At 37.2% G+C, this 24,979-nt stretch overlaps 1 protein-coding gene across 1 annotated transcript in view; it reads left to right on the plus strand.

Annotated features, from left to right (window-relative positions):
• The window catches only part of RFX7 (regulatory factor X7), a 137,100-nt gene extending 113,090 nt beyond the window's left edge, over positions 1-24,010 (plus strand). Inside the window, exons 5-9 of the mRNA XM_008063057.1 lie at positions 10,289-10,405; positions 11,700-11,784; positions 12,665-12,872; positions 16,421-16,716; positions 17,888-24,010. Coding sequence (XP_008061248.1) covers positions 10,289-10,405; positions 11,700-11,784; positions 12,665-12,872; positions 16,421-16,716; positions 17,888-21,169 — 3,988 coding nt within the window. The 3' untranslated portion in view covers positions 21,170-24,010. The remainder of the gene's footprint in view (positions 1-10,288; positions 10,406-11,699; positions 11,785-12,664; positions 12,873-16,420; positions 16,717-17,887) is intronic.
• Positions 24,011-24,979: the final 969 nt, after the last annotated feature.

Here is a 24,979-nt window from a genome sequence, read left to right on the forward strand (position 1 = left end):
GGTATCATCTCACTTCATTCAGGGCCACAGTTATCAAAAAGACATAACAAATGCTCGAATATTCGGAAGAAAGAGAATTCTAATGCACTGTTGGTGGGAATGTAAACTAGAACAGCCATTATGGAGAACACTATGGAGGTTCCTTAAAAAACTATAACTAGAACTACCATATGATTCAGCAGTTCCACTGCTGTGTGTTTATCCGAAGGAAAGGAAATCAGTTTGTCGCACCTCTGCACCCCATGTTTATTCAGCATTATTCACAGTAGCCAAGATATGGAATCAGTCTAGGTGTTCAACAATAGATGAGTGGATAGAGATAATGTGGTATATATATATACAGTGGAATACTGTTGAGTCATAAAAAAATAAATCCTGTCATTCACAGCAACATGGATGGAATTGGAGGATATTTTTAAGTGAAATAAGGCCAGGAACAGAAAGTTAAACACCACATGCTCCCACTCAGAAAGTTAAACACCACATGCTTCCACCCTCAGGTGGAAACCAGACCCAAAAAAAAGATTGATTTCGTAGAAGTAAAAAGTAGAACAAAAGATACTAGAGGCTGAGAAGAGTAGGGAAAAGGTAGGGAGACTGAGGCAGGAAGAGATTTGTTAAAGAATATAAATTACAGATAGATAAAAGGAATAAGTTCTATACCACTGAAGGATGACTATAGTTAACAGTAATATATATTTCAAATAGCTAGAAGGATATTGAATGTTCACAATACAAAGAAGTAATAAATGTTTGAGGTGACAGATATGCTTATTACCGTGATCTGATCACTATACATATGTATTGAAACATCACTGTGTATCCTGTAAATATGTGCAATTATTATATATCAATTTTTTAAAAAATTTTAATGCAAAAAAAATGAAAGGGCAAAAGAAGATACATGTTTATATAAAATGCTTATTACAATGCCTGGTATATAGTGAGCCCTCAATATGTGGCAGCAATTATTATTAAAAATTATCCACAATTTAACTTTTTAGTCTTACCTGGTGTGGACTTTATATTTGGTATAAACTTTTCTTCTCCCTCTTTCCTCTTTCCCATCATTTATCCTACACCTTAGGTATTTCGAACTTCTTAGAACTTCAAAAGCACACATTGTTCTCAGCTTTTATTCATTCTTTCCTCCTCACACCCTAACACCTGAATGATTAATGCACTTGTTACTAAGACCCAGTTTAAATCCACTTTTTCCATATATCATTAGAGTAAGTTAAAATTACTTTCTTGAATGTTGTCACATGACATCCTACTTATAATGTCTGTCATAACATTTTATTTATAATACTTTATGTCATTTTTATTGAAAAGTAACATACACAGAAAAATATACAAATTATGCGGGTATAACTTGGTAAATCTTTACATTACAAAGTGCATACACACATGTAACCAGTGTCCAGATCAGGAAACCAAGTATTGTCATAATACTGAAGGCCCCTTATATCCTCTTCTAATGACTTTCCTTACTAGCACCTCACCCCGGCAAGAATAACTGCTATCCTGACTTCTAATGCCTCAGGTTAGCTTTGCTTGTTTTTGAACATTACATGAAGGGAATTATATGTTCTATTTTGTATCTAGCTTCTTTATCACTCAGTATTAGGTTTGCACAATTCATGCATTTTGTTCTGCATACTTTTAGTTTATTCTCGTTGCTGTTTAGTATTCCATTAATTAATGTATACCACAATTTCTTTGCCCTTTCGCCTGTGTATGCACATAGCCTTTTTTCCATTGTATTTTTACCTTGTATTTCCCTCATGACTAATGAAGTTGAGTGCCCTTTTTAATATGTTCTCGGAACTGGGCACAGTGGCTCAAGCCCGATAATCTCAGCACTTTAGGAGGCCAAGGCAAGAGGATTGCCTGAGCCCAGGGATTTACGATCAGTCTGGGCAACTTGGTAAAACCTTGTCTCTACAATAAATCAAAAAATTAGCCTGGTGTGGTAGCACACACCTGTAATCCCGGCTACTTGGAAGGCTGAGGCGGAAGGATCGCCTGAGCCCAGCAAGTCAACGCTGTAGGTGGCCGTGAACATAACATTGCCCTCCTGCCTAGGTGACAGAGTTATACTCTGACTCAATAAACAAACAAACAAATAAATAAGTAAATAAAAAAGTGAGTAAATAAATAAGTAAAAGTCAGTCAGTCAGTTTGTTTATTTGTTCTTGTACCAATTGGATATCCTCTTTTATGACGAACCTAGTTAAATTTTTGTTTTTCTCACCTCTTCTACATTAAAAGTAATCCATCTCACTTATTTCCTACTGACAGATTCTATAAGAATGTTGTACTGTACACATGATAGTTATCTGAATTTATTGATTTAAGATTCTAAGTGGGAAATTCAATTAAGGACTGATCAATGTTCTTCAGAAGGGACCTTTTGTAAATGCAGTGCCCCAGTCAACAAATACTTATTGAGTACCCATGTATAAAATTCTGCCTGAGTATAAAGAACCACTTACTAATGAACTATCCTTGCAGTTTGTCTTTACCTCTTCATTTCTTAGTTTTCACATTTACAAAATGGTATGATTACATAAGATGATGTTGGAATCTGTTCACTTTTTTTTAAACATATACAACCTTGTTAAAGTTTTAATTTTTCTTTTTACTGACATAATTCCAGAAATGTTTTCAACTATTAACAAAACTAAGTGTAGGAGAATGGGATTTGGATGGAAATTCAGAGAAGAGAGATGGTTAATTAGGAGGAATTCTTTGGGTCAAGGCCCCACTCTTCAGTGTTTTTTGTTAATTCTTTTTTTTTTTTTGCGTTGGAGTCTCACTCTGTCACCCAGACTGGAGTGCAGTGGCCACTCCCGGCCACCACAGCCTCAACCTGCTGGGCTCCGGCGATCCTTCTGCCTCAGCCTTCCAAGTAGCCGGAATTACAGATGCGCGTTACCACGCCCAGCTATTTTTTTTTTTTTTTTAATTGTAGAGATGAGGTCTCGCCTGCCCAGGCAGGTCACGAACCTGCGGGCTCAGGCCATCCACTCACCTCAGCCTCCCAAAGGTACGGGATTAAAGACTGAGCCACCGAGCCCAGCTTTGTTAATTCTTAATCTATAGATGGTTACTGTCTATATTCATGTAATCTGAGCATTTTATATGCAGTAAATTTAAAATAAAAAAGACCTGACACAATCCAGAAATAAAAGTACACATATAAACAAAGGTTGTGCTACATGCAAGAGTACGGGCAGCATAGCAAGACCTTGTCTTTATAGAAAATTTAAAAATTAGCCTGGTGTGGTAGTGCATGCCTATAGTCCCAGCTACTCAGGAGGCTGAGTAGGGAGAATTGCTTGAGCCCTGGAGTTCCAGGCTGCTGTGATCTGTATCATGCCACTACACTAAAGTCTGAGTGACAGAGTGAAACCCTGATTCAAAAAAAAGAAAGAGGATCAAAAGAATAGTCATTTTAAATGGCTTTTTTGTAGACAATAGTAAGAAATCAAGCCTTTCTTTAGAATTTACTTTTTACTGTGATTAAATAAGGACACAAATTTCTTTTTTAAATATTGAAGATTTATCAGATGACTATCCCTAGCATTTATGGTTTTACATTAATTTATAAACTTCAGGATAAGTTTCTTGACCTGTCAATCATAATTCACCATGACTGAATCTTTTTTATAAAATTTTTAACCAAAATGATAGGAAAATCAAGTCCTGTTTAAGAGAGTCATACATGATAATGTTTATATATACATTATAATTTAACTATCCTTAAATTAATTTTGTTGACTGCAAGCAAAATATTATTTCGGATATATTGTTCAGTGTTTAGTTGTCACAAAAAGAAGTATTACCAAGTTAATTTCAAAGGTGTTATATGATCTTAGTCTAAGCTTAGCTTAATAGTACTCTAAATTTCTCATCAGGGTTTAGACTAGAACACACCATAACTAACAAATAGACTTTTATAGTCTTCTCCAGCCATGTTGTCCCCGGGAACACCAAGCCATCACATGCATCACACTGTGCACTCTGCAGTGTTCTCAAGTGTTTGTGCCAAATGTCAGGACCCAGTGGACTTTAGCCATGCCTCAGACTCAGCTATGTTCATTGTTCTGCCCAGAACAAGGAACAGTATGAAAAAGACTAATTTCTTTATGGCCAATGTCAGTCACTTTCAAAGAATTTTCTCTCCAGAGTCTCAAAATTTAATTACTCCTTAAAAATATTAGAGGATTTTAACAGTAATTCCACTTTCTGAGGCTCAAGCTAATTAGATATTTGACCATATTACTTTTACCTCATTTGTCTTCCAGATTACCTAGCAAATATATTGTTTGATTAACACATTTAAGGGAGTGTAATTCTGCCATGTCCTTGAGACCTCCCTAAATTCTCATATCCTTTATTGTCATTTATAATACATGAATGCTCAGGCTCACCAAAATAATGGTGTGGATCTAGGTAAGAAGGGCCCATTTAATAGAAGACTAATAATTTTTTTTTTTTTAGTTAGAGTCTCACTCTGTCACCCAGGCTGGAGTGAGGTGGCATACTGCTCACAGCCCCCGTAACCTCGACCTGCTGGGCTCAGGTAACCCTTCTGCCTCAGCCTTCCGCGTAGCTGGAACTGTAGTCACGCGCCACTACATCCAGCTAATTTTTTTATTTATTGTAGAGATGAGGTCTTGCCAAGTTGCCCAGGCTGGTCTCGAACCCGTGGATTCAGGCAGTCCCCTCACCTCGGCCTCTCAAAGTGCTGGGATTACAGGCGTGAACCACTGCCCCCATCCTGAAGAGTAATAATTCTTAATAAATTCTTCTTCTTATAAATATTAGGAAAAAATTTGATGATGTGATATTGGTTGCATCCCAAGCATTAAATATGCTTATAGTAATTAGTTAGCAATAAAAGTACCTCCCATGTAAAATAAGTGGATTAGACTAGACCAAATCCTTTCCACATGTACCTCCCTATGCAAGTTCCTCATCTTTAAAATGTATTTAATAAAAATACCAATCTCAAGGTTGAGAGTACTAGATGAGATAATACATACAAAGCACTCAAAAAAAGGTCAGGCACGGTTAATTATCCATTGACTGTATTTTGCCACCAGTCTTTTATTTTTTTCTTTATATTTTTGTACCGTTAAACAATATTTACCTTTAACTTATGTAATTAGTTTGTAAATGGTATAAACAAACATTAAAGATTGAATTGCTGCAGTGGCTTTTGAGTGACACATTCATGGTCATGTTGAATATTAGGCTTAATTTAATGTCTTTAAAACATGCTTTTAAATAAAATGCAAAAGAGGAAAAAACAAATGATTTCATTTTAAGAATGAGGTAGTAGTTATCCTGTGAAAAGAGCATTCTCTGTTCCTCACCCTTTTTTGAGTCTTGAATAAATATAATCTGATGCTGAGTTAGGTGTTAATTGACACCATAATCTTGCTTGATCAACCTGCAGTTAAACTTATGATGCAGGAAAATGAGATGTAAACTAACCAAGATCTCCACATGCCCTGGAATGACCTATGGCTTGTTATATAGCACCGAGTACAAAGTCATGAATGGTACTGTATAAATATGAAACTCTACTTAAGAAAAAAGCATGGAATATGTAGATTTTCACAGTGAGGAAGGGACTCTAATATTTTTTCTTTAAAAATTAGGACTGTGGAAAATTGGATAGGCTTACCTCACAGTGAAAATCCTCCCATCAGGGAAGTGTTCACACTGAGGTAACCCATCATTCAGGAGTATGACCATTTCTACATCTGGCTGGAAGTTGAGCTGTACAGTTTCTGAATTTATTTCCAATTCTAAGGTTTTACAAAGTTAAAGAAATACTATTCTGAGTATTGTTATTGTTTTTACACTGAGGTTCTGTTTATTTTCTCTTTGACGTATGTCAGAGTATAAAATTGTGAATCATAAGCGGTTTTCTTCTAACATGATTCAGGAGGAATAATTTGAGCTGTTTATATGTCTATAGAATACTTTTAATGTTTATCTACTAAAGAGTATTTGAAGATATGTTCATTATAAAAACAATTTATCCTTCCAAAAGATGGAATAACTAAGAATCAAAAACCAGATGAAATTGGATGATTATTTTGTGAAATCACCACTCCATATAAATTCCATTTGAAAAGCAAATTTTGCATTAGTCATCTTGATCCTGAGGAAGAAAAGAAACATTTTATCCAAGGAATGCAAGCTCCTTTAAGTTAATAAGCCCAAAGAGGCATTGAAATGTGACGATAACCCTGTCTCACTCCCCTCTTTGAGCTGTCATCTGCCTGCTATATGAACTCCAGTCTCAGTGTCGCCACCAAGTAGCAATAATTAACCTAACAGTGCCATACACTGAACACTAGTTCATATCATATCCCACAGTTCAGCAGTGTATAGCCAATCACTAAATCAGTATTACTTCTTTTTTTTATTTTTGTTTATTTTTTTTTTTTTTTTGAGTTGGAGTCTCACTCAGTCGCCTGTAAACCAATGAAAATTCCTAAGAAACAACTTTTGTCATTGTCCCTTCTCCTAATTCTTCCTTTTTTCTTTACACACTTGAGCCTCTCCTTTGTTCCCTGGAGCACTTCCCTGCATTTCCCTGTTTTCAATCCTCTACCTTGACCCAAATAAACTCTCTGTATTAATTTTGTCTCACTTTTTTTATATATATATTTTTTATTATAAAATTGTGGGGTACAGTTAAGGATTAGATATACAAATGTGCATCGTTCAGGCACCCTTGTTAATAAGGGATGTCTCCCCATCCCCGTACAGATATTGACTACCATTAGTTCCACCTCCCTTCTCCTCCCTACTCCCCACCCCCATAGTTTCCCACCACTGTCAGTTCTTTTTTTATAGTATTATGGTAGATGTTCAAGGTCCACTCTATGAGTGAGAACATGTAATACTCAGATCTTTGTTTCTGTGAGAGATCACTCAGTATTATAGACTCTAGTTCCATCCAGGTTGCTGCGAAATTCATGATTTTGTTCTTTTTTATGACTGCATAGTATTCCATCGTGTATATGTAACCACATTTTTTAATCCAGCCCTCTTTTGATGGACAGCATGGTTGGTTCCAGGTTCTTGCTATTGTGAACAATGCTGCGATAAACATTCGTGTGCAGGTATCTTTTTGATAGAGTGATTTGAGTTCTTCAGGGTATATTCCCAGTAGGGGGATTGCAGAGTCATATGGGAGGTCAATATTTAGAGCTTTTAGGAATCGCCACACTGCTTTCCACAGAGGTTGCACTAGTTTGCACTCCCACCAACAGTGTGAAGTGTTCCCTTTTCACCACACCCTCTCCAGCAACTGTTATTTTTTGAGTTATTGATAATTGCCATTCTGACTGGAGTTAGGTGGTATCTCAGGGTGGTTTTGATTTGCATCTCCTTGATGATTAGTGAGGTTGAACATTTCTTCATGTGTCTGTGGGCTGTTCGGTTGTCTTCCTTTGAGAAGTGTCTGTTCATATCTTTTGCCCACTTTATACTGGGGTTGTTTGTTTTTTTCTTTTCAGCACATTTGAGTTTCTTGTAGATCCAAGGTGTTAAGCCTTTGTTGGACCTGGAGTTGGCAAATACTTTTTCCCAGTCTATGGGCTGTCTCCCTGCTCTCTTGATGGTTTCTTTGGTTTTGCAGAAGCTTGTCAGTTTAATGAGGTCCCACTTGTCTATCTTATCTCTTATGGCCTGTGGGCCTCAGATTTTGTTCAGGAATTGGATGCCAGTTCCAATTTCCATAAGGGCATGCCCTGCATTTTCTAAGGTTCTTATGGTTTGAGGCTTTACATTCAGGTCTCTAATCCATTTAGAGTTAATTTTTGTGTATGGGGATAGATAGGGGTCTTGTTTGAGTCTTCTACATGTGGTCAGCCAGTTTTCCCAGCACCATTTACTGAATAGGTTCTCTCCCCAGTGGTAGGTGGTAGAGGCTTTGTCGAAGATGAGTTGGTTGAAAAATTGAGGTTTTGCTTCTGGGATCTCAGTTCTATTCCATTGGTCTATATGCCTGTTCCTGTACCAATACCAAGCTGTTTTGATTATTGTAGTTTTACAGTAAAGTTTGAAGTCTGGTAATGTGATACCACCTGCTTTGTTTTTTTGTTTTTTTGTGTTTTTTTGCTGAGGATTGTTTCACTTTCCCTTTTTAGGTCGACAGTGCTTATCATTACTTCTTTTGCCAACCTTTCTTCTATCCCTTCTGCAAAAGTAAAAAAAAAAAAAATCCTGGTATACTATTGTAATAAAAATAACATCTAAATGTAAATCACAGAGGGAGGGAAAGGTAGATGTATTCCCTCTCATAATCCTCATTATCCTGCTCTTTATTTGATTTCAGTTTTTTAGGCCTATCTGCCAATGCTGTCATAGAAGCCAGTAAGCAGTATTTCTTTTTGCTTTTTAGAGTCTTTTTTGTGTGTTTCTTTAAAGTGTCTTATAGTTTTAAGTACAGTTGGGCTTAATGTGACTCTTAAATCTTGTTTCAGTGCTGAGAATACAGTGATGAGCATGATAGATACGGTCACTGCCCTGGCTGAACTTAGTGTAATAGAGAAATCAACAAGCAAATGAACTGTTACCTAATTATAAATCATGAGAAGAAAAGAAACAGAACATTGACAGGGAATATGATGAGGTTGTGGCAGGAGGCCACTGCTTTAGATAGGGTAGTCAGAAGAGACTCTTTGAAAAATCATAATATTTAAGCAGAGACTTGTAGAATAAAACAAGTAACGTTCCAGGTAGAGGAAGCAACATGTGTCAAGTTCCTGAAGTGCCAAAAAGGAGCCTCATTCACATTTTCTTTCTGTGCTAGTTTGAACCATAAGGATGACTAATTTAACTTGATACTGAAATTGTTATGATTTGACCCTGAACCACTCAAAGTATCACACTTAGTCTCAGTTTAAATAGGAGATAGCTAGGCAACCCCCTTGGCTCGCCTCCCACTGTGGGAACTTTTCTGGCCTCTCAATAAATCCTACTTTCTTACAAAATGATAGATAGATAGATAGACAGATTTAAGAAATTTCTAGTACATATTCCCTTTTCCCTTCTCCCCACTCTTCATCGTTGGCAATTTGTTTGCTAGTTAACTCCTCCCTTTCTACCCTCAAGGAGTATGTAGGATTGTTGTGCAGTTAGGAAAGGGACAGCCAAAAGAAATACTGTCATCTCCAGACCTACCCCTGTTCTCTCTGTATTAAGGCCCCAAGGGGTCTCTGCCTCCTGAGTCTCTTTCAGTTTGACTTCTTGAGCTCTGGTCACTTTAGGAACATTGTCAGAATATTCAGCAAGTCCTGTTTCCCATGCTACCCTGCACACCAAGCCTCCCAGTTTTTGCTTTTTCATCCTAAATCTCCCTCTTGGGCTTTGCACCACATGACATCTTCATCAAGAAGCTGTCCTGGTTGATGCTGAATGAGGGATGAGGGGAAGAGATGTGGGATTCCTCTTCTTCAATATTTGCTAGATAGTGGTTCTCCCAAAGGCCAGCAGTTACATACAAGAAGGGCCCTGGCATTCAGAACAAGGTGTGGCCTTGGTCCACTGCAGAACTGGTAGAGAATTAGCACTTTACCTATGACTGGAAGCTCTAGAGAAGAACAGAACACCTGATTCCAATAGTAGTAAAGACTTGGCTTGTTTCCTGATCCCACTTGAAGTTACCATCTTACAAAGTAACTTTTTTCCTAGCAATACTAGGAGTGGTGGTAGTAGAAGGAAGAGAACACCGGGAGGAGTTGGAACCTCTGTGTCTTTGTCTTTTCCCCTACCAGTAAAATGAGAGTGTTGATGTAGATGATTCCTAGGTCTTTTTTAGTTCTAAAATACCATGTTCCTAAATTTTAAATCATCTAGTAGTGTTGTCTCTAATGTCTGATGTGCATGATGTGTATATTGAAAATTATCCCAGTATGTGAGTCTGATACATATGTGGAAACTTATAGTCCTACTGACTGAACTAGATACTCTGGAGGCCAGTTGGACTGTAGTTGGAAAACTTTATATCAACATTGTATCTTACTTCAAAATTCCTGAATGCTATTGAAAGCAGTACTATATACCCTAAATAGGGTGAAATCAGCTAACTAAGCCCAAGTTGACCCTCATCTCCAGAGTGATGGTTTTGTGGTAAATGACTTGATGATCCTTTGCTTCACTTTGTCAAAGGATCAACTCATCTTGAAATAGCACCAGACTATGTAATTCTGAATGTTGTTACACTCTCACTTGATCCATCCTTCTTTTGCAGGAGCTATTGTGACAATCTTGGTTACCATCCGTTAAGTGCTGCTGATTTTGGAAAAATCATGAAAAATGTCTTTCCAAACATGAAGGCACGTCGTTTGGGCACGAGAGGCAAATCTAAATATCCTTTACCAGAATGGTTTTAGTAATCTTTTTAGGTGCTCACTTATTATAGAACATCTGTTGTTGTAGTTCAACTGCCAACTATTTTTAGAAATAAATTTAAATCAACAAATATTAGCAACTTAAAAGTACTTAGCAGAATAATTGCAAATGTTCTTTTCCCAGCTATTTCTCAAACTGCGAGAAAAATAGCAGTGATTCATTTGTATATTATGATTGTGATAGATTTTACCTTACTCTATCACTGTAACGAGTTATTACTAGCCTGATCTCTTTTGCTTTAACAGTAAGAATTACTGAGGCCTGCCATAATTGGAAATTGTATCAATTACAGTGGAGAAAGGCACTAGTTTAACGTCCTTCCTTTCTCTAAGAAATATAGGAGATCTCCTTGGCAAAAAAATACAGCATTCAAAAAAGGTCTTATGGAACTTGTACTGAAAAATTAGCAATTTTCAGCCAGCCATTTAAAGCCCATGTTAAAATTAAAGCCAGGGCATAAAAAAGATCCTTCTTGTGATGGAGAAATATTTAGGAGCAAACAGAAGTAAGGAAGTGAAAATTAAGAATGTACTAAATAAAGTTCCTTCTGCTCCTGAAAGAAGACTGTAATACAGAGAGTATCTGTATCATATTTGAAGTACATTTATTTTCTTCCTTCTTGGCTCTTGGCCATTTTCAAAGCATAAAATTCATCTCCTGCTATGGAGGAGATGAGAGGAAGGGCAAGGGAGTGAAGACTGCTTTTCTAAAATGGTTCCAGGTGTTCTCTAACCACTTGTTGCCTGAACTATCCTTGTTTCCCGAGTACAGACAAAAATGTCTTGATGTGTCTTTGGCATGTTACAGGTGATAATCCTGTGTGTTTCAGTGGAAAAAGAGAAATGAAAAGGTTAAAGCCCTTGTGACACCCTTAAGAGTTGTTTTTGTCCCAGTGCCCTGGGCTAAAGTTTCCCTTCCCCAGTGCCAGGTTTCCATCTGGCTATTCTGACCTGTTTGTTACTGGTAGCTGGCACAGCATATTAGTAACATTTATTCATAAAATTTATAACAGATGAGAATTCATTCACTTAAAACAGTAATATTTAACATTCTACAAGGACTATTTCAGTTTCAAAGGAGAGAAGGTGTTCCAAGTGTCTAATATTAAGGTGTTCTTACTAAAGAATTCAAAAAGTAGATGTTATCTTGTGCTGGTTTTCTTCTCATTTTATTTGTGGTTACTTCTCAAGTGCTATCTATATAAGCAGTTCGTTTAATTTAGAGTATTTTAGACCTTAACTGTTTATTACATATTGCTATAGTGGACTAAGAAAAAAAACTTTTGTTCATATGCCAACACTGCCCAACCTTGACTTTCACAAAACTGGAGATGGGGTAAGCTTTCTGCCTTTTCTTTTTAATAAATAAAATTTTGCTTTTATATCACTGTTGAAATGCATCTTGCAAAGTTTCATTTGGATAAGACCAGGAACTGTGCATTTTACAAAGTAAATGAGCAAAAAAGAATGCCATAGTGACTGGAAAAATGTTAGTATATATGACCTACATTAACATGAAATTTGGGAAAACAAAGCTCTAAAGTTACTGATTTATATTGAGAGTATGTATGTGTGTGTGTGTAGTCAAGAGAAAAAAGTAAGTCATGGAGTAATATGTATGTGAATTTTAGAACATTACTGATGTTAGAAAGGCTTTTAGAAGATGTCCTTTATGTTTAACAACCATTTAAAATGTATAGTCACAATGCTGCTGACTCCTACGTACTGGTGGACATAGATCTCGTTTGCAGAGCTCTTCTATGTTTGCCGACAGGCCTATTCATGCTGTTTTAACCCCACAGATATAAATTCTCTCTCCTAATTAAGAATACATATCTTGTCAGTTGTAGTGGCTCATGCCTGTAATCCCAGCACTTTGGGAAGTGGAAGCTAGAGGACTGCTTGAGCCCAGAGTCTGAGACCAACCTGGGCAGCTTGGCAAGACCCCATCTCTACAGTAAATCAAAAAAAGCTAACTGGGCATGGTAGCCACACCTGTAGTTCCAGCTACTTGGAAGGCTGAGGCAGAAGAATTACCTGCGCCCAGCAGGTTGAGGCTGCAGTAGCATGAGTGTTACACTGCACTCTAAACTGTGCAACAGAGTTAGACTCCAACTCAAAAAAAAGAAAAGAAAGAAAGAACACATATCTTGAATGTGCTTTAATTTAATTTCTTTAATGATTTAAAAGTTAACTTTTCCCTTTTCTTTGTTTAGTTGGAAGGAGCTGAACCCTCTGGGCAGCTTCAAAATATCGATGAGGAAGTTATCTCTTCTGCTTGCCGTCTTGTGTGTGAGTGGGCCCAGAAAGTGTTAAGCCAACCATTTGACACAGTCTTGGAGTTAGCCCGCTTCCTTGTGAAGAGTCACTATATAGGCACCAAATCAATGGCAGCTCTAACTGTAATGGCAGCAGCACCAGCAGGTACGAATCATTGCTAACAAGTTAAAACTGGCAGTGGTATCAGTGTATTTGACAGGGGTACGAGTGTATTTAGAGCTGACAGCAAGAGAAAAATTTGGCCAAAGAACTTTTTCTTTTTAGTACTTATATGAGTTCAAGCTTACACCACTGAACACTAAATTCATATGGGTTTGCTGAACCAACAAAATAGTAATAATCCTTTCATTATAAGTCTTAATGCTATGTTTTTTATATATTGCTTTGCTGGAATATGAAACTATAGATTTTAAGCTGATAATTAATTTTTTTTTTGCTATTTTTAAAGTTATGTGTATTTAAATAAATAATAGAAGTGAAATAATAAGAATAAATTTTAAAATCACTTGCTAGTTCCTATCCCAGAAACTAATGGTTATAAGTAAAATGATCTTTGGACACTGTAACAGGTAACTTAGTCTCAAAAAAAAAAAACTGTATGAAGCATTACTATAAAATAACAGGAGTAATACATTTTTGATAATGCATTCAAGTGTGCATTTTTATTCAAAGAGTAATTTTTGGAATTGACAGTTACAGGAATTAATAATATTGTTAGAATTAATGACTCCCCCCAAATCAGTAGCTGTGTAGAGTATCAGAGTATCAGTTCTGATGAAATTGTTTTAAATGTCTTATTTCAGTCTTACCTTATAAACCTAAAGAAGAATGAATACATTGTCATTACTCTAGAAAATTATGATTTATGTGAAAAATATATTAGCATAAAACTTGTCTTTCCAGGGATAATTTCTATAAGTGTTCAATCTAAATATTTAAAAATCTACAGTAGATTTATCCTAGCAGAATATTAGTCTTTTAAATAACTTCACTTTTTTTTAGTATCTTAACTTACAAGTTACAGTGTAGTAGTGAATCAGTTGAGTTTTTTTTTTTCAGTTTACTTTTATCAGAAGTTTTAAGTGTTTGTAGTGTGAGGAGGGCTGTGTGTGTATAACCTCTTCTCTCATTTTATAGTCAATTGAAGACCATAAAATTGTAAAAGACTATTTTATGAGCTAGGCATAATTTTTCCTATCTACATGTAAACTATGTTACCTAAATCTGTTTTTTCATTATACTTACAAGCAGGAGAGAACTTGTCCAGTCTTATCTAGGTATCTAACTCACATATTACCTCATTTAATTCCATCAGCAGTCCTGTGAAATAGGTGGTATTTATTCCCAGTTTAACAGATCAGGAAGCTGACTGAGGAGGTTAAGAAACTTGTCCATGAACAGATAAGCAGGGAGGTCAGGATCTGAATCCTGATTTGTTTGCCTCCATAACACAATTATATCATACTGTCTTCTTATCTTCTGGCAAAACGAGCTTTAAATGGCATGGACCTTCAACTTTCTCTGCCCTCCTCCTCCTACCCCTGCTGACACTTCAACAGGTTGAGGACTTAGGAGGCATGGGGGTGGGAGGAGAAACATTGCTGTCTGTCTTATTTCTCAGATCATTCACAGAGTTTGACTGGAAGAAATATTGAATGAGTTGAATGAGTGAATTTTTAAGTATAAGTTTAAAGATGTGTTGTTTTTTTTAACAAAAACACTAAAAATTACATATATAAAAACAGCTGTTTTTCCTCTTTGAAAACAGTCAGCCTGGGAAGCTAAATAGTATACCTTTTGTATTATAACTCAAAATATTTTTAGAATCTCTCTTGAAATTTTGTTCTCAGCCCTTACTATATTTTTTTTAAAATATCCTTGATAGTAGATTGATTTTCATTCTTTGAAGGTGAATTTGTTTTTTTATAAATATAGTCTCCATGTTAAGAACAGGTTGTGTTACAAATGTCCTTTTGTAAGTCAGCTGCTTGGAACTCATTCCTGCCTACAAACTCTGGCAGGTTTAAGACAGCCAAACTGCAGGCCATTGGCAGAGGCTCTCTGGAGTGCAGGTGCTGAGAGGCCAGAGTGAGGCTGGGGCCAGGAGGGAACAGCACAATTGGAACTGTATTTGTGGGACTTTTTTAAAGGGGGTGGGGAAGGGAGCAGAAGATGAGGGATTATTGAGAAGTGAGCACAGGGAGAGATCTTCTTTCTCTTTTCTTGCTACCCCACCCTCACCCCATGAAGTCATTGCTGTTAACTGGAATGATGAAAAGCAGAAACTGGGGTGGGGATAGGAAGAGAAAGGGCAAGATGTACCGGCAGATAGTGTTTTTCCTCCCATTTCTTCTCTCCATTATTTTTACTGGTCTTAGCTTACTTTCTGATGAACTTAAGGCCACATCCTAACTGTGCATTTCGCTTTTTAAAGAATTAATTTTATTACATAATCCATTTTTCTTAAAATTTATATTTTGCTTATTATTACTTTTTTTCAGTATTTATCTTACTACTGTTTTTAAAAGTTACCTCAGGGACTTTTTTAGAATATCTAAACTATCTTAAGAAATTCTGGACTGGGCTCAGTGGCTCAGCTAGTAATCCCAGCACTTTGGGAGGCCGAGGCAAGAGGGTCACCTGAGCCCGGGGATTCGAGACCAGCCTGGGTAACTTGATGAGACCCTGTCTCTACAATAAAAGTCACAAAAACTAGCTGGGCATGGTGGCATGCGTCTGTAGTTCCAGCTACTTGGAAGGCTGAGGTGGAAGGACCGCCTAAGCCCAGAAGGTCAAGGCTGTGGTGGCCATGAGTGTGCCACTGCACTCCAGCCTGGGCAACAAGAGTGAGACTCCAACTCAAAAAAAAAAAAAAGAAAGAAAGAAAGAAATTCTGCTTCTTAATTTATTCTAGGTCATACTGGAATAATTGTGTAGCAACAATGAAAATAATAGTGCCTATTTCCATGATTTTCTGGTAGGATTTCTTGTTTTCTCCATCAAGTTTTTTTTTTAAGTATGATGTGGTTTAAGCAAATATTTACTGAATGTCCCTTGTGGGCTGAATATTAAAGTCATGAAAATGCATGAATTTCTTTCATTAGAAAAGGGGAGGAGGGAAACTTACTGACAGCTGATAAAATGTAAAAATGCTATCTTAACATTAATTTATGTAAACTTTTGCACATTTATGACATAGCTACTCTGTTCAAAACCATCTGTTATTGTTGATTAAACTAGAACTGTCACCTAAGTGGAACCATATTTTTTTTTTTTTAATTTCAGTAGCTTTAGGGGATACAAGTAGTTTAGGGTTACATGGTGGCATTGTTTAGTGGCAAAGAAGTCTGGACTTTAAGTGTACTTACCACTCCCACCTGTGCACATTGTTCCCAATAGGTGACTTTTCGTCCCTCTACTCCTTCTCTCCCCTCCCCTTCTGAGTCTCCAGTGTTCATTATACCATTCTCTATGCCTAGAAGTTGAACCATATTTTAAGATGATAAAGCCATATTGATGAATGTGTATACATTGGAAATCTAATATGTATGCTTGGTAAAAATAGTGTGAGTTAAAATTTGCTGTCTTGGTTGCTTTGTCCAGTAGATGGCTACATATTCAAAGAAATTGAATTGTAACTGCCTTCTATACAAGAGAGTATTTATTCTAGCTTTCCTTTCTATTTATTTCAGGAATTAAAGGAATTACCCAGCCTTCTGCTTTTATACCTACAGCTGAAAGTAATTCCTTTCAGCCTCAGGTGAAGACTTTGCCGTCTCCTATTGATGCTAAACAGCAGTTGCAACGGAAAATCCAAAAGAAACAGCAAGAACAGAAACTACAATCCCCTTTGCCAGGAGAGTCCTCAGCAAAAAAATCAGAAGGCACTACAACCAATGGAGTGACTAATCTTCCTAATGGAAATCCTGCAATCCTTTCTCCTCAACCTATTGGTATCGTTGTGGCAGCTGTCCCTAGTCCCATTCCGGTAATATCATTAAATAGTATTTGGCTTTACTGGGTGGTGGGAAATGAATCGTTTAATTAAAAGTGGCAGATAAGGAGGCAAGTATAGGTATAGATAGTCATAAACTGGTTTTGTGACCACAGACAGATTCCCATTCAGTCTTTCATTCAGGATGTATGTTGTTGATTCAGAGTGAGCTATAAAGCAAACATAAGTGAAAACGTGAAGATCTGAGACATAAACCAGTCTGGATGCAACCAGTCAGAGCTTTATATAAAAATGAGTGATTTACAGAGTTGTTTCATCCCAGGCTGATCAAGGTAATATAGTTGCATACTTTTTTTTTTTTTGGTTTAAACATTTATTTTTTAGCATTCACATGGAGCAAAATTATAATATTATTGATAATACTTTAATAGACGCCTATCTGTGGACTTGCTGGATATAGGAATAGAACTTTGGGCAAGTTCCTTAGCTAACTAGTTTGTTTCTTTATCTACAAATAGAGGTTAATAGTCTGCTCCTTTCCTAGCTCACACAATAGAGGTTATGATGAAGGGGCTTTTAAAATGAGAGTGCATCATGCCAAAGTAAGGTGGTACTTTATGTTATTATTGATAATATCATTAAGAACATGTTTTATCTTGTTTTTCTTGTTCTTATAATCATCATCATGTCATTAAAACATGAAATACCTAGTAACCACACTATTCACCGTAGAGCAAACTTGGGTAGCCAGTAGCTTGGTCTGGGACTTTATTCATGGTGGTTACTGAGTCCAAGGTAGACCCATTTATAAGACAGTTTCCCCTATGAGTGAGCCATCTTCATGGCATAGATTAGTAGATACGTTTGTAGTTGTATGTTTCTTTAAGATTTTTAACTCCTCTTCCCATAACCTCCTTAACTCATTGTTTCAGGAAGTATTCTTCACAGGTGTGGAGTTTTTATCCTTGTTAACTGAAAAGTGATCTAATGTTTTGTATGAATTACTGTAGTATTTTGTAACTTGATTGCATTGTGGTTGCATTTGTTATATTTATGTGTCTCATTGTATAGAACTTGTCTAGAAGAACTCTCTTCTAACATAGAAACTTTTTTCTTTTTAACATTAACATTTAAAAAATACCTCGAATTACTGTTAATATCTTATCCTTATTGATTCTTAGTTTTGTTTTCTAACTTTTAACAGGTCCAGCGAACCAGGCAATTGGTAACTTCACCTAGTCCAATGAGTTCTTCTGATGGCAAAGTTCTTCCTCTCAATGTGCAGGTAGTCACTCAGCACATGCAGTCTGTGAAACAGGCACCAAAGACTCCTCAGAACGTTCCAGCCAGTCCTGGTGGGGATCGTTCTGCCCGGCACCGTTACCATCAGATACTACCCAAACCAGCCAACACCAGTGCGCTCACCATCCGCTCGCCAACTACTGTCCTCTTTACTAGTAGTCCCATCAAAACTGCTGTTGTACCTGCTTCACACATGAGTTCTCTAAATGTGGTGAAAATGACGACAATATCCCTCACACCCAGCAACAGCAGTGCCCCTCTTAAACATTCTGCCTCAGTCAACAGTGCTACTGGAACAACAGAAGAATCAAGGAGCATTCCACAGATCAAGAATGGTTCTGTTGTTTCGCTTCAGTCTCCTGGGTCCAGGACCAGCAGTGCTGGGGGAACATCTGCTGTGGAAGTCAAAATGGAACCTGAAACATCGTCAGATGAGCATCCTGTACAGTGCCAAGAGAACTCTGATGGGGCTAAAGCTCCTGAAACAACACCTAGTGCCCTTTTGGGGCAGAAAAGTAATACAGATGGAGTAGTGCAGAAACCTCCCTCAAATGAAGGTGTCATTGAAATAAAAGCAACTAAGGTCTGTGACCAGAGGACCAAATGTAAAAGTCGCTGTAGCGAAATTCTGCCAGGCACATCCACAGGCAATAATCAAAGCACTATTACTCTCTCAGTTGCTACTCAGAACTTAACTTTCACCAGCACCAGCTCACCATCTAATGGTGACTCAATAAATAAAGACCCTAAATTATGCACTAAAAGTCCAAGAAAACGACTATCTTCTACTGTGCAAGAGTCCCAGGTGCCTCCTGTAAAGAAACCAATTGTGGAACAGCTTTCTGCAGTTACCATAGAAGGTCAGAAACCAGGCAGTGTTAAGAAGGACCAAAAGGTTCCACATTCAGGGAAAACAGAAAGTTCAACAGCAGGTGCTCAGATTCCTAGCAAGGTATCAGTAAATGTCAATTCACACATACTGACAAACCAACCCTTGAATTCTTCTGCTCTTCCTACTAGTGATTCGGCTTTGGAACAGCAGACACCACCATCATCATCTCCAGATATAAAAGTAAAACTTGAAGGGAGTGTCTTTCTCTTAGACAGTGATTCAAAATCAGATGGTAGCTTTAATCCAAATGAATGGCAACACATCACTAAAGATTCTGAGTTTATATCTGACAACTGTGAACAACAGCAAGATATCAGTGTTATGACAGTTCCGGAGCACTCTGATATCAATGACTTAGAAAAATCTGTTTGGGAATTAGAAGGAATGCCACAGGACACGTATAGCCAGCAGCTACATAGCCAGATACAGGAATCTTCTTTGAATCAAATACAAGCACATTCTTCAGATCAGTTACCTCTGCAGTCCGAACTGAAGGAGTTTGAGCCTTCTGTCTCTCAGACAAATGAAAGCTACTTTCCTTTTGATGATGAACTTACACAAGATAGCATTGTGGAAGAGCTGGTGCTTATGGAGCAGCAAATGTCAATGAACAATTCGCATTCGTATGGTAACTGTTTGGGAATGACCCTTCAGAGTCAGTCGGTAACTCCAGGAGCCCCAATGCCATCTCATGCCTCCAGCACCCACTTCTATCATCCAATCCACAGCAATGGCACTCCAGTCCACACCCCCACACCCACACCCACGCCTACGCCCACTCCTACCCCAACCCCAACCCCAACATCTGAAATGATTGCTGGGTCTCAGAGCCTGTCACGGGAGAGCCCTTGTTCCAGGCTAGCTCAGACTACCCCCGTGGACAGTGCTCTAGGAAGTAGTCGACATACACCCATTGGTACTCCACATTCTAACTGCAGTAGTAGCGTCCCTCCCAGCCCTGTTGAATGCAGGAATCCATTTGCATTCACCCCAATAAGCTCCAGTATGGCATATCATGATGCCAGCATCGTCTCAAGCAGTCCTGTGAAACCGATGCAAAGACCCATGGCCACACACCCTGACAAAACCAAACTTGAATGGATGAATAATGGGTATAGTGGGGTTGGTAATTCATCAGTTTCTGGCCATGGCATTCTCCCAAGCTATCAGGAACTAGTGGAAGACCGTTTCAGGAAACCTCATGCTTTTGCTGTGCCTGGACAGTCTTATCAGTCTCAATCCAGACATCATGACCCTCATTTCGGTCGTTTGACTCCTGTCTCTCCTGTGCAGCATCAAGGTGCCACTGTAAATAACACCAACAAACAGGAGGGTTTTGCAGTCCCTGCCCCTCTTGACAATAAAGGAACTAATTCATCTGCCAGCAGCAACTTCAGATGCCGGAGTGTGAGCCCTGCTGTTCATCGCCAACGTAACCTTAGTGGAAGCACCCTCTATCCAGTATCTAATATCCCACGATCTAATGTGACCCCCTTCGGAAGTCCAGTAACCCCAGAAGTTCATGTTTTCACAAATGTTCACACAGATGCATGTGCCAACAACATAGCTCAACGAAGTCAGTCAGTTCCGTTGACAGTCATGATGCAGACAGCCTTCCCGAATGCTCTTCAGAAGCAAACTAATAGTAAAAAAATAACCAATGTTTTATTGAGTAAACTTGATTCTGACAATGATGATGCAGTGAGAGGTTTGGGAATGAACAACCTGCCCTCCAATTACACGGCCCGGATGAATCTCACTCAGATCTTGGAAACTTCCACTGTTTTTCCTAGTGCCAACCCACAGAATATGATTGATTCCAGCACTTCTGTTTATGAATTCCAAACACCATCTTACCTCACCAAAAGTAATAGCACCGATCAGATCAATTTTTCTCCTGGAGATAATCAAGCACAATCAGAAATTGGAGAGCCACAATTAGATTTCAATAGCACTGTTAAAGACCTGTTGAGTGGAGACAGCTTGCAAACCAACCAGCAGCTGGTAGGTCAGGTAGCATCTGATCTTACTAATACTGCATCTGATTTCTCTAGCGATATCAGGTTGTCTTCTGAGCTCTCAGGCAGCATCAATGATTTGAACACTTTAGACCCAAATCTACTGTTTGATCCAGGTCGTCAGCAGGGACAAGATGATGAAGCTACACTGGAAGAATTAAAGAATGACCCCTTATTTCAACAAATTTGCAGTGAATCCATGAACTCTATGACTTCATCAGGTTTTGAATGGATAGAAAGCAAGGACCATCCTACTGTTGAAATGTTGGGTTAAATTGTGTTTTATAATATGTAGCACACTGTATCTAAAGACATATGTATTGTATTTGTCTTAATGGAAGTGCCTCCCGCAGCAGAAACACTTACTATTAATTGTGACATTTTAAAAGCGTTTGCTGCAGAAGTGGTTTCTTCAGTAGGAAATGGTTAGACTTGCCTCAGTTCTTAACAATTTTCTGAAGACAGTAGGCTGTAGAAGAACAAGTATTAGGTTTTAAATGTTATAATGTTCCCATTTAGTTCATTGTTTGCTAGTAAACAATTGACTTTCCAGCTGTTACCAGAGCAGTCTAGATCTTTATTTTGTATAAGTTCATTTTAATTCATCAGTTGATCTCCACAGAACTTAGGAGAAACCATCAATTTTAGGTATAGGTTATTTTGTTGTTGGCATTATCTTTTAGATATAAAATCATAGCTAAGGTGAATTGTAGAAAAGAAGGTCTTCCTTGAAACAGGGATAATATTCAGGTTATTATAAATATTTAGGCTTGAAGCATAGAGCTACTGTAGGATGAAAAATCTCTGTAGGACTTTCTGGGGCTTCAGTACCATTTACATCCACAATGAAGGGCTTAATAGGAGAAAATAATGGAAAATTAAGTATTACTTTAACAAAAGCAAAAGCTGCACTAAAACTTTTAAGAGGAAAAACTAGGAGCTATTTATATTTGTGACCTTGCATTAGTCTTATTTTTAAATGTTGATTTTAATAGGAAGCTAGCATATGAAGAGACATGCAGGTGCGCGCACACATGAAACAAGCAAATAACTCCAGACGTTGTAATTCAATAGAATAAATACAAGCATGTTAGGAAAATGTTTTATGTTTCATTATTTGTTATTGAGATGGGGAATTAGAAGGAAAATAGAAGCATTTTCTCCGTTTTATCACAAAGGCTGCATGCACATGTTAAAATTCTATTTGAGATTTACTTTGAAATTTTTTATTATAATCTTCTTCAGTAATCAGTTTTTTTCCTCCTCAGTCTCATGACTGACTCCTTCATTCCTCCTGAATATAGTAATGCAATTTGATGATGGGATCCCTTTGAAAAACAAATAAGCAGGAAGGAGACAACATGAAAAACTGAATAAAAAACACTTCCCCACCTAAGGTCTGAAGCCACAAATCTGTATATCTCTGATAAAACAAAGGGGATATCAATAGTACTTGAAGAAGAGGAGCATTTTATTACTTGCTTAATTTATTTATTGTGATAACCACAATTGCAAAAGAAGCACTCAGGATTTTTTTAAAATGTTTCTCTTTATGGCTTCCATTTTGTTTTATGAATAATTATTTATGAATTTAATGTTGACACATCTACTCACTAGTTGACAGCTCCATTTAGGTGAGTTTCAAGATCACTTTCAAAGAGATTTTAAAATTGCCATTGTTTTTAAAGCTAACTTTAAACCATTTGCTCTGCAACCGTGAACCTAGCTAAGCTTAGTAAGCCAATCAAAAGACTACAATCAATGAATATTTAATAAATGTGATAAAGAGTTTAATAAGATTTCATTGTTCAATAAATTTGCAAGGTAGGGTATTAACATATTTTGATAATAAATGGTGCTAGGGTTGGCTCAGAGGTTTATATATTGATATGTCCTAGTTATTGGCATTTGTGTGTATTTGCTGTTATCTTGATTTAATGATTTGTTAGATAATTTTCTTGATGCTAGTTATTTCTTCACTGTACATTGAGACACAGCACTACTGCACACCAAAGTATGCAATACCCAAAGGAAACTGTGTGATTTCTTTTAACAAATGATGGGAGCCTTTCTATATGAGATACTCTGAAAAGGAGATTTTGAGGCCATTCTAATCCCTTGTTTACATTATTAGCTTCCTACTAATATAAAAATAATGGAAATCTTTTTTGATAAAAATATAAAGACTGGAGGATTTTTAACCCCCTGTACAGTATTGCAGCAAACTCTTTAAATTTGGTTGAATTCATCCAGCAAACTTTCTGGGGTTCATATATTGCACTAAATTTGTTGAACCTGTGGTAGGCACATCTCTTAGGATAAATGCAACCAATACAGTCCACAGATTAAACTTTTTAAATGTGTTTCATTATGAAAAGACAAAATGTCATCAAAGTGACAGATAAAATTGTCTTATGTAGCAATGTGCATTGATCTCAATGAGATATTTCTATTTCTTATTCTCTTACATGAGAATATTACAGCAGGAAGAATTAAGTTTAGTTTGCTTCACCATGTTAATACATGATCACAAAATGTGCATGAGTGTTATTGACTTATCTTGTACAGTACTAGGTATTCCTGTAACCACTCTTTTTTTTTCTTTGCTGTGTTGAAACTGGTTCACTGTTAACCAGGCAAGCATAGTTATTCACAAGTTATTTACATTTTTACGTTTACTAATTCTGCTTAGTTATTGTTGAATATGTTCTTTTCTCAGATTATTTTCATTGTTTTGATGTTTAAAACATTTTGCATACTGTTTATCATGATAAGACTTCATGAAGTAAATAATTTTGCATATAATTGCAATAAGCACTGACTTTTGAACTGAAAAGAAGGAAAGTGTTTTTTTGTGCAGTGCATCTGAGGTTCATATAATAGTCTTGTACTATAATGTGCTTTACTACACCATAAATGACAAAAACAAGCCCTGTTTCATGTTTCATTTAGTGCAAAAAGTCAGATTTCCCCAGTGTTTTGTTGTCTGTTGTACCTGCTGAAACTACAGTAGTTGAATATTGCGGTAGCATTTCAGTTCTCTTTTTTTATTGAAAGTGCTCAAAAATTGTTTTTTAAATGTTTTCAAAAACAATTAAAAACATTTTATATTAAACCAACTGGATGTTAAGGTGATTTGTGGGACATATTTTATCCAGGCAGCACATTTTGTAAACATACTCAGTGCTATTCCTCCTTTGAACTCATGAACTTTGGGAAGTGGATAACAGTCAGCACAAGACAGTGCTGCTAATCTGCTCTCTGGTGTTAATCCAGAAGAATACACAGATCGTATCCATTGAAATTCTGCCATTCACCTAGGATTTATTCACCAATGAATGGTGCATGTCATAAGAGTTGTATGACAAAAATCCATCTTCTCTTTCACATAATGTTTACTTTAAAATGTTAGCCTAAGGAGTACCTAGATAAGTGTATTTCTGGAGCTTTGAATCGAAAAATAATAGAAAGCACAGCTGTGTTCAAAAGCAATATAAACATATCCATGAACCAGAGTTAGAAAGTGCTAAGTATACTGAATTTGTAAGCCAGAATCTGGGCTATAGTCTGGATGCTGGGAGAAGCAGCCAGAAATTTCAATGAAACCAGGGTCTGGAGTGGCGTTTCCTCATTCTTGGAACTGAGACATAGCAAAAACCAGTGCCTGGGACTATAACTTGTAGACAGGTCTTGAGTTAAGCAGTCTACTCATCCATGTTTACAGATCTCTGTAGATCTGTGATGGCCCCGCTATCACCACAGACCTGTCGCGCTGAGTTTGGACAGTGGCGAAGGCAATTACAAAAGGGAAGAAGAGAGGGGTGATGAAGAAGGGAAGAAGCTAAGAAGACCATGGGAGCATGCAAGCTGAGCCTGCACCTCAAAGTTCCAAAGCACTTGAAGAGAATAAATCCTAAGAAAATCAATAATCAAGATAAAAGTAAAGAACTACCTAGATACTACTTTAAGTATATTAGAATCCTCAATGCTCAAGGATATGGAAGGGGGAAAAAGTCATGTGAAATCAAGACCAGGCAAACAAGAACCAGTGGGTGTAAAGAATAGTAAATTCTGGGAAAAACAA

This window comes from Carlito syrichta, unplaced genomic scaffold (assembly GCF_000164805.1).
Source record: "Carlito syrichta isolate Samal-C Ts95f unplaced genomic scaffold, Tarsius_syrichta-2.0.1 Scaffold306510, whole genome shotgun sequence".
Lineage (NCBI taxonomy): Eukaryota > Metazoa > Chordata > Mammalia > Primates > Tarsiidae > Carlito > Carlito syrichta.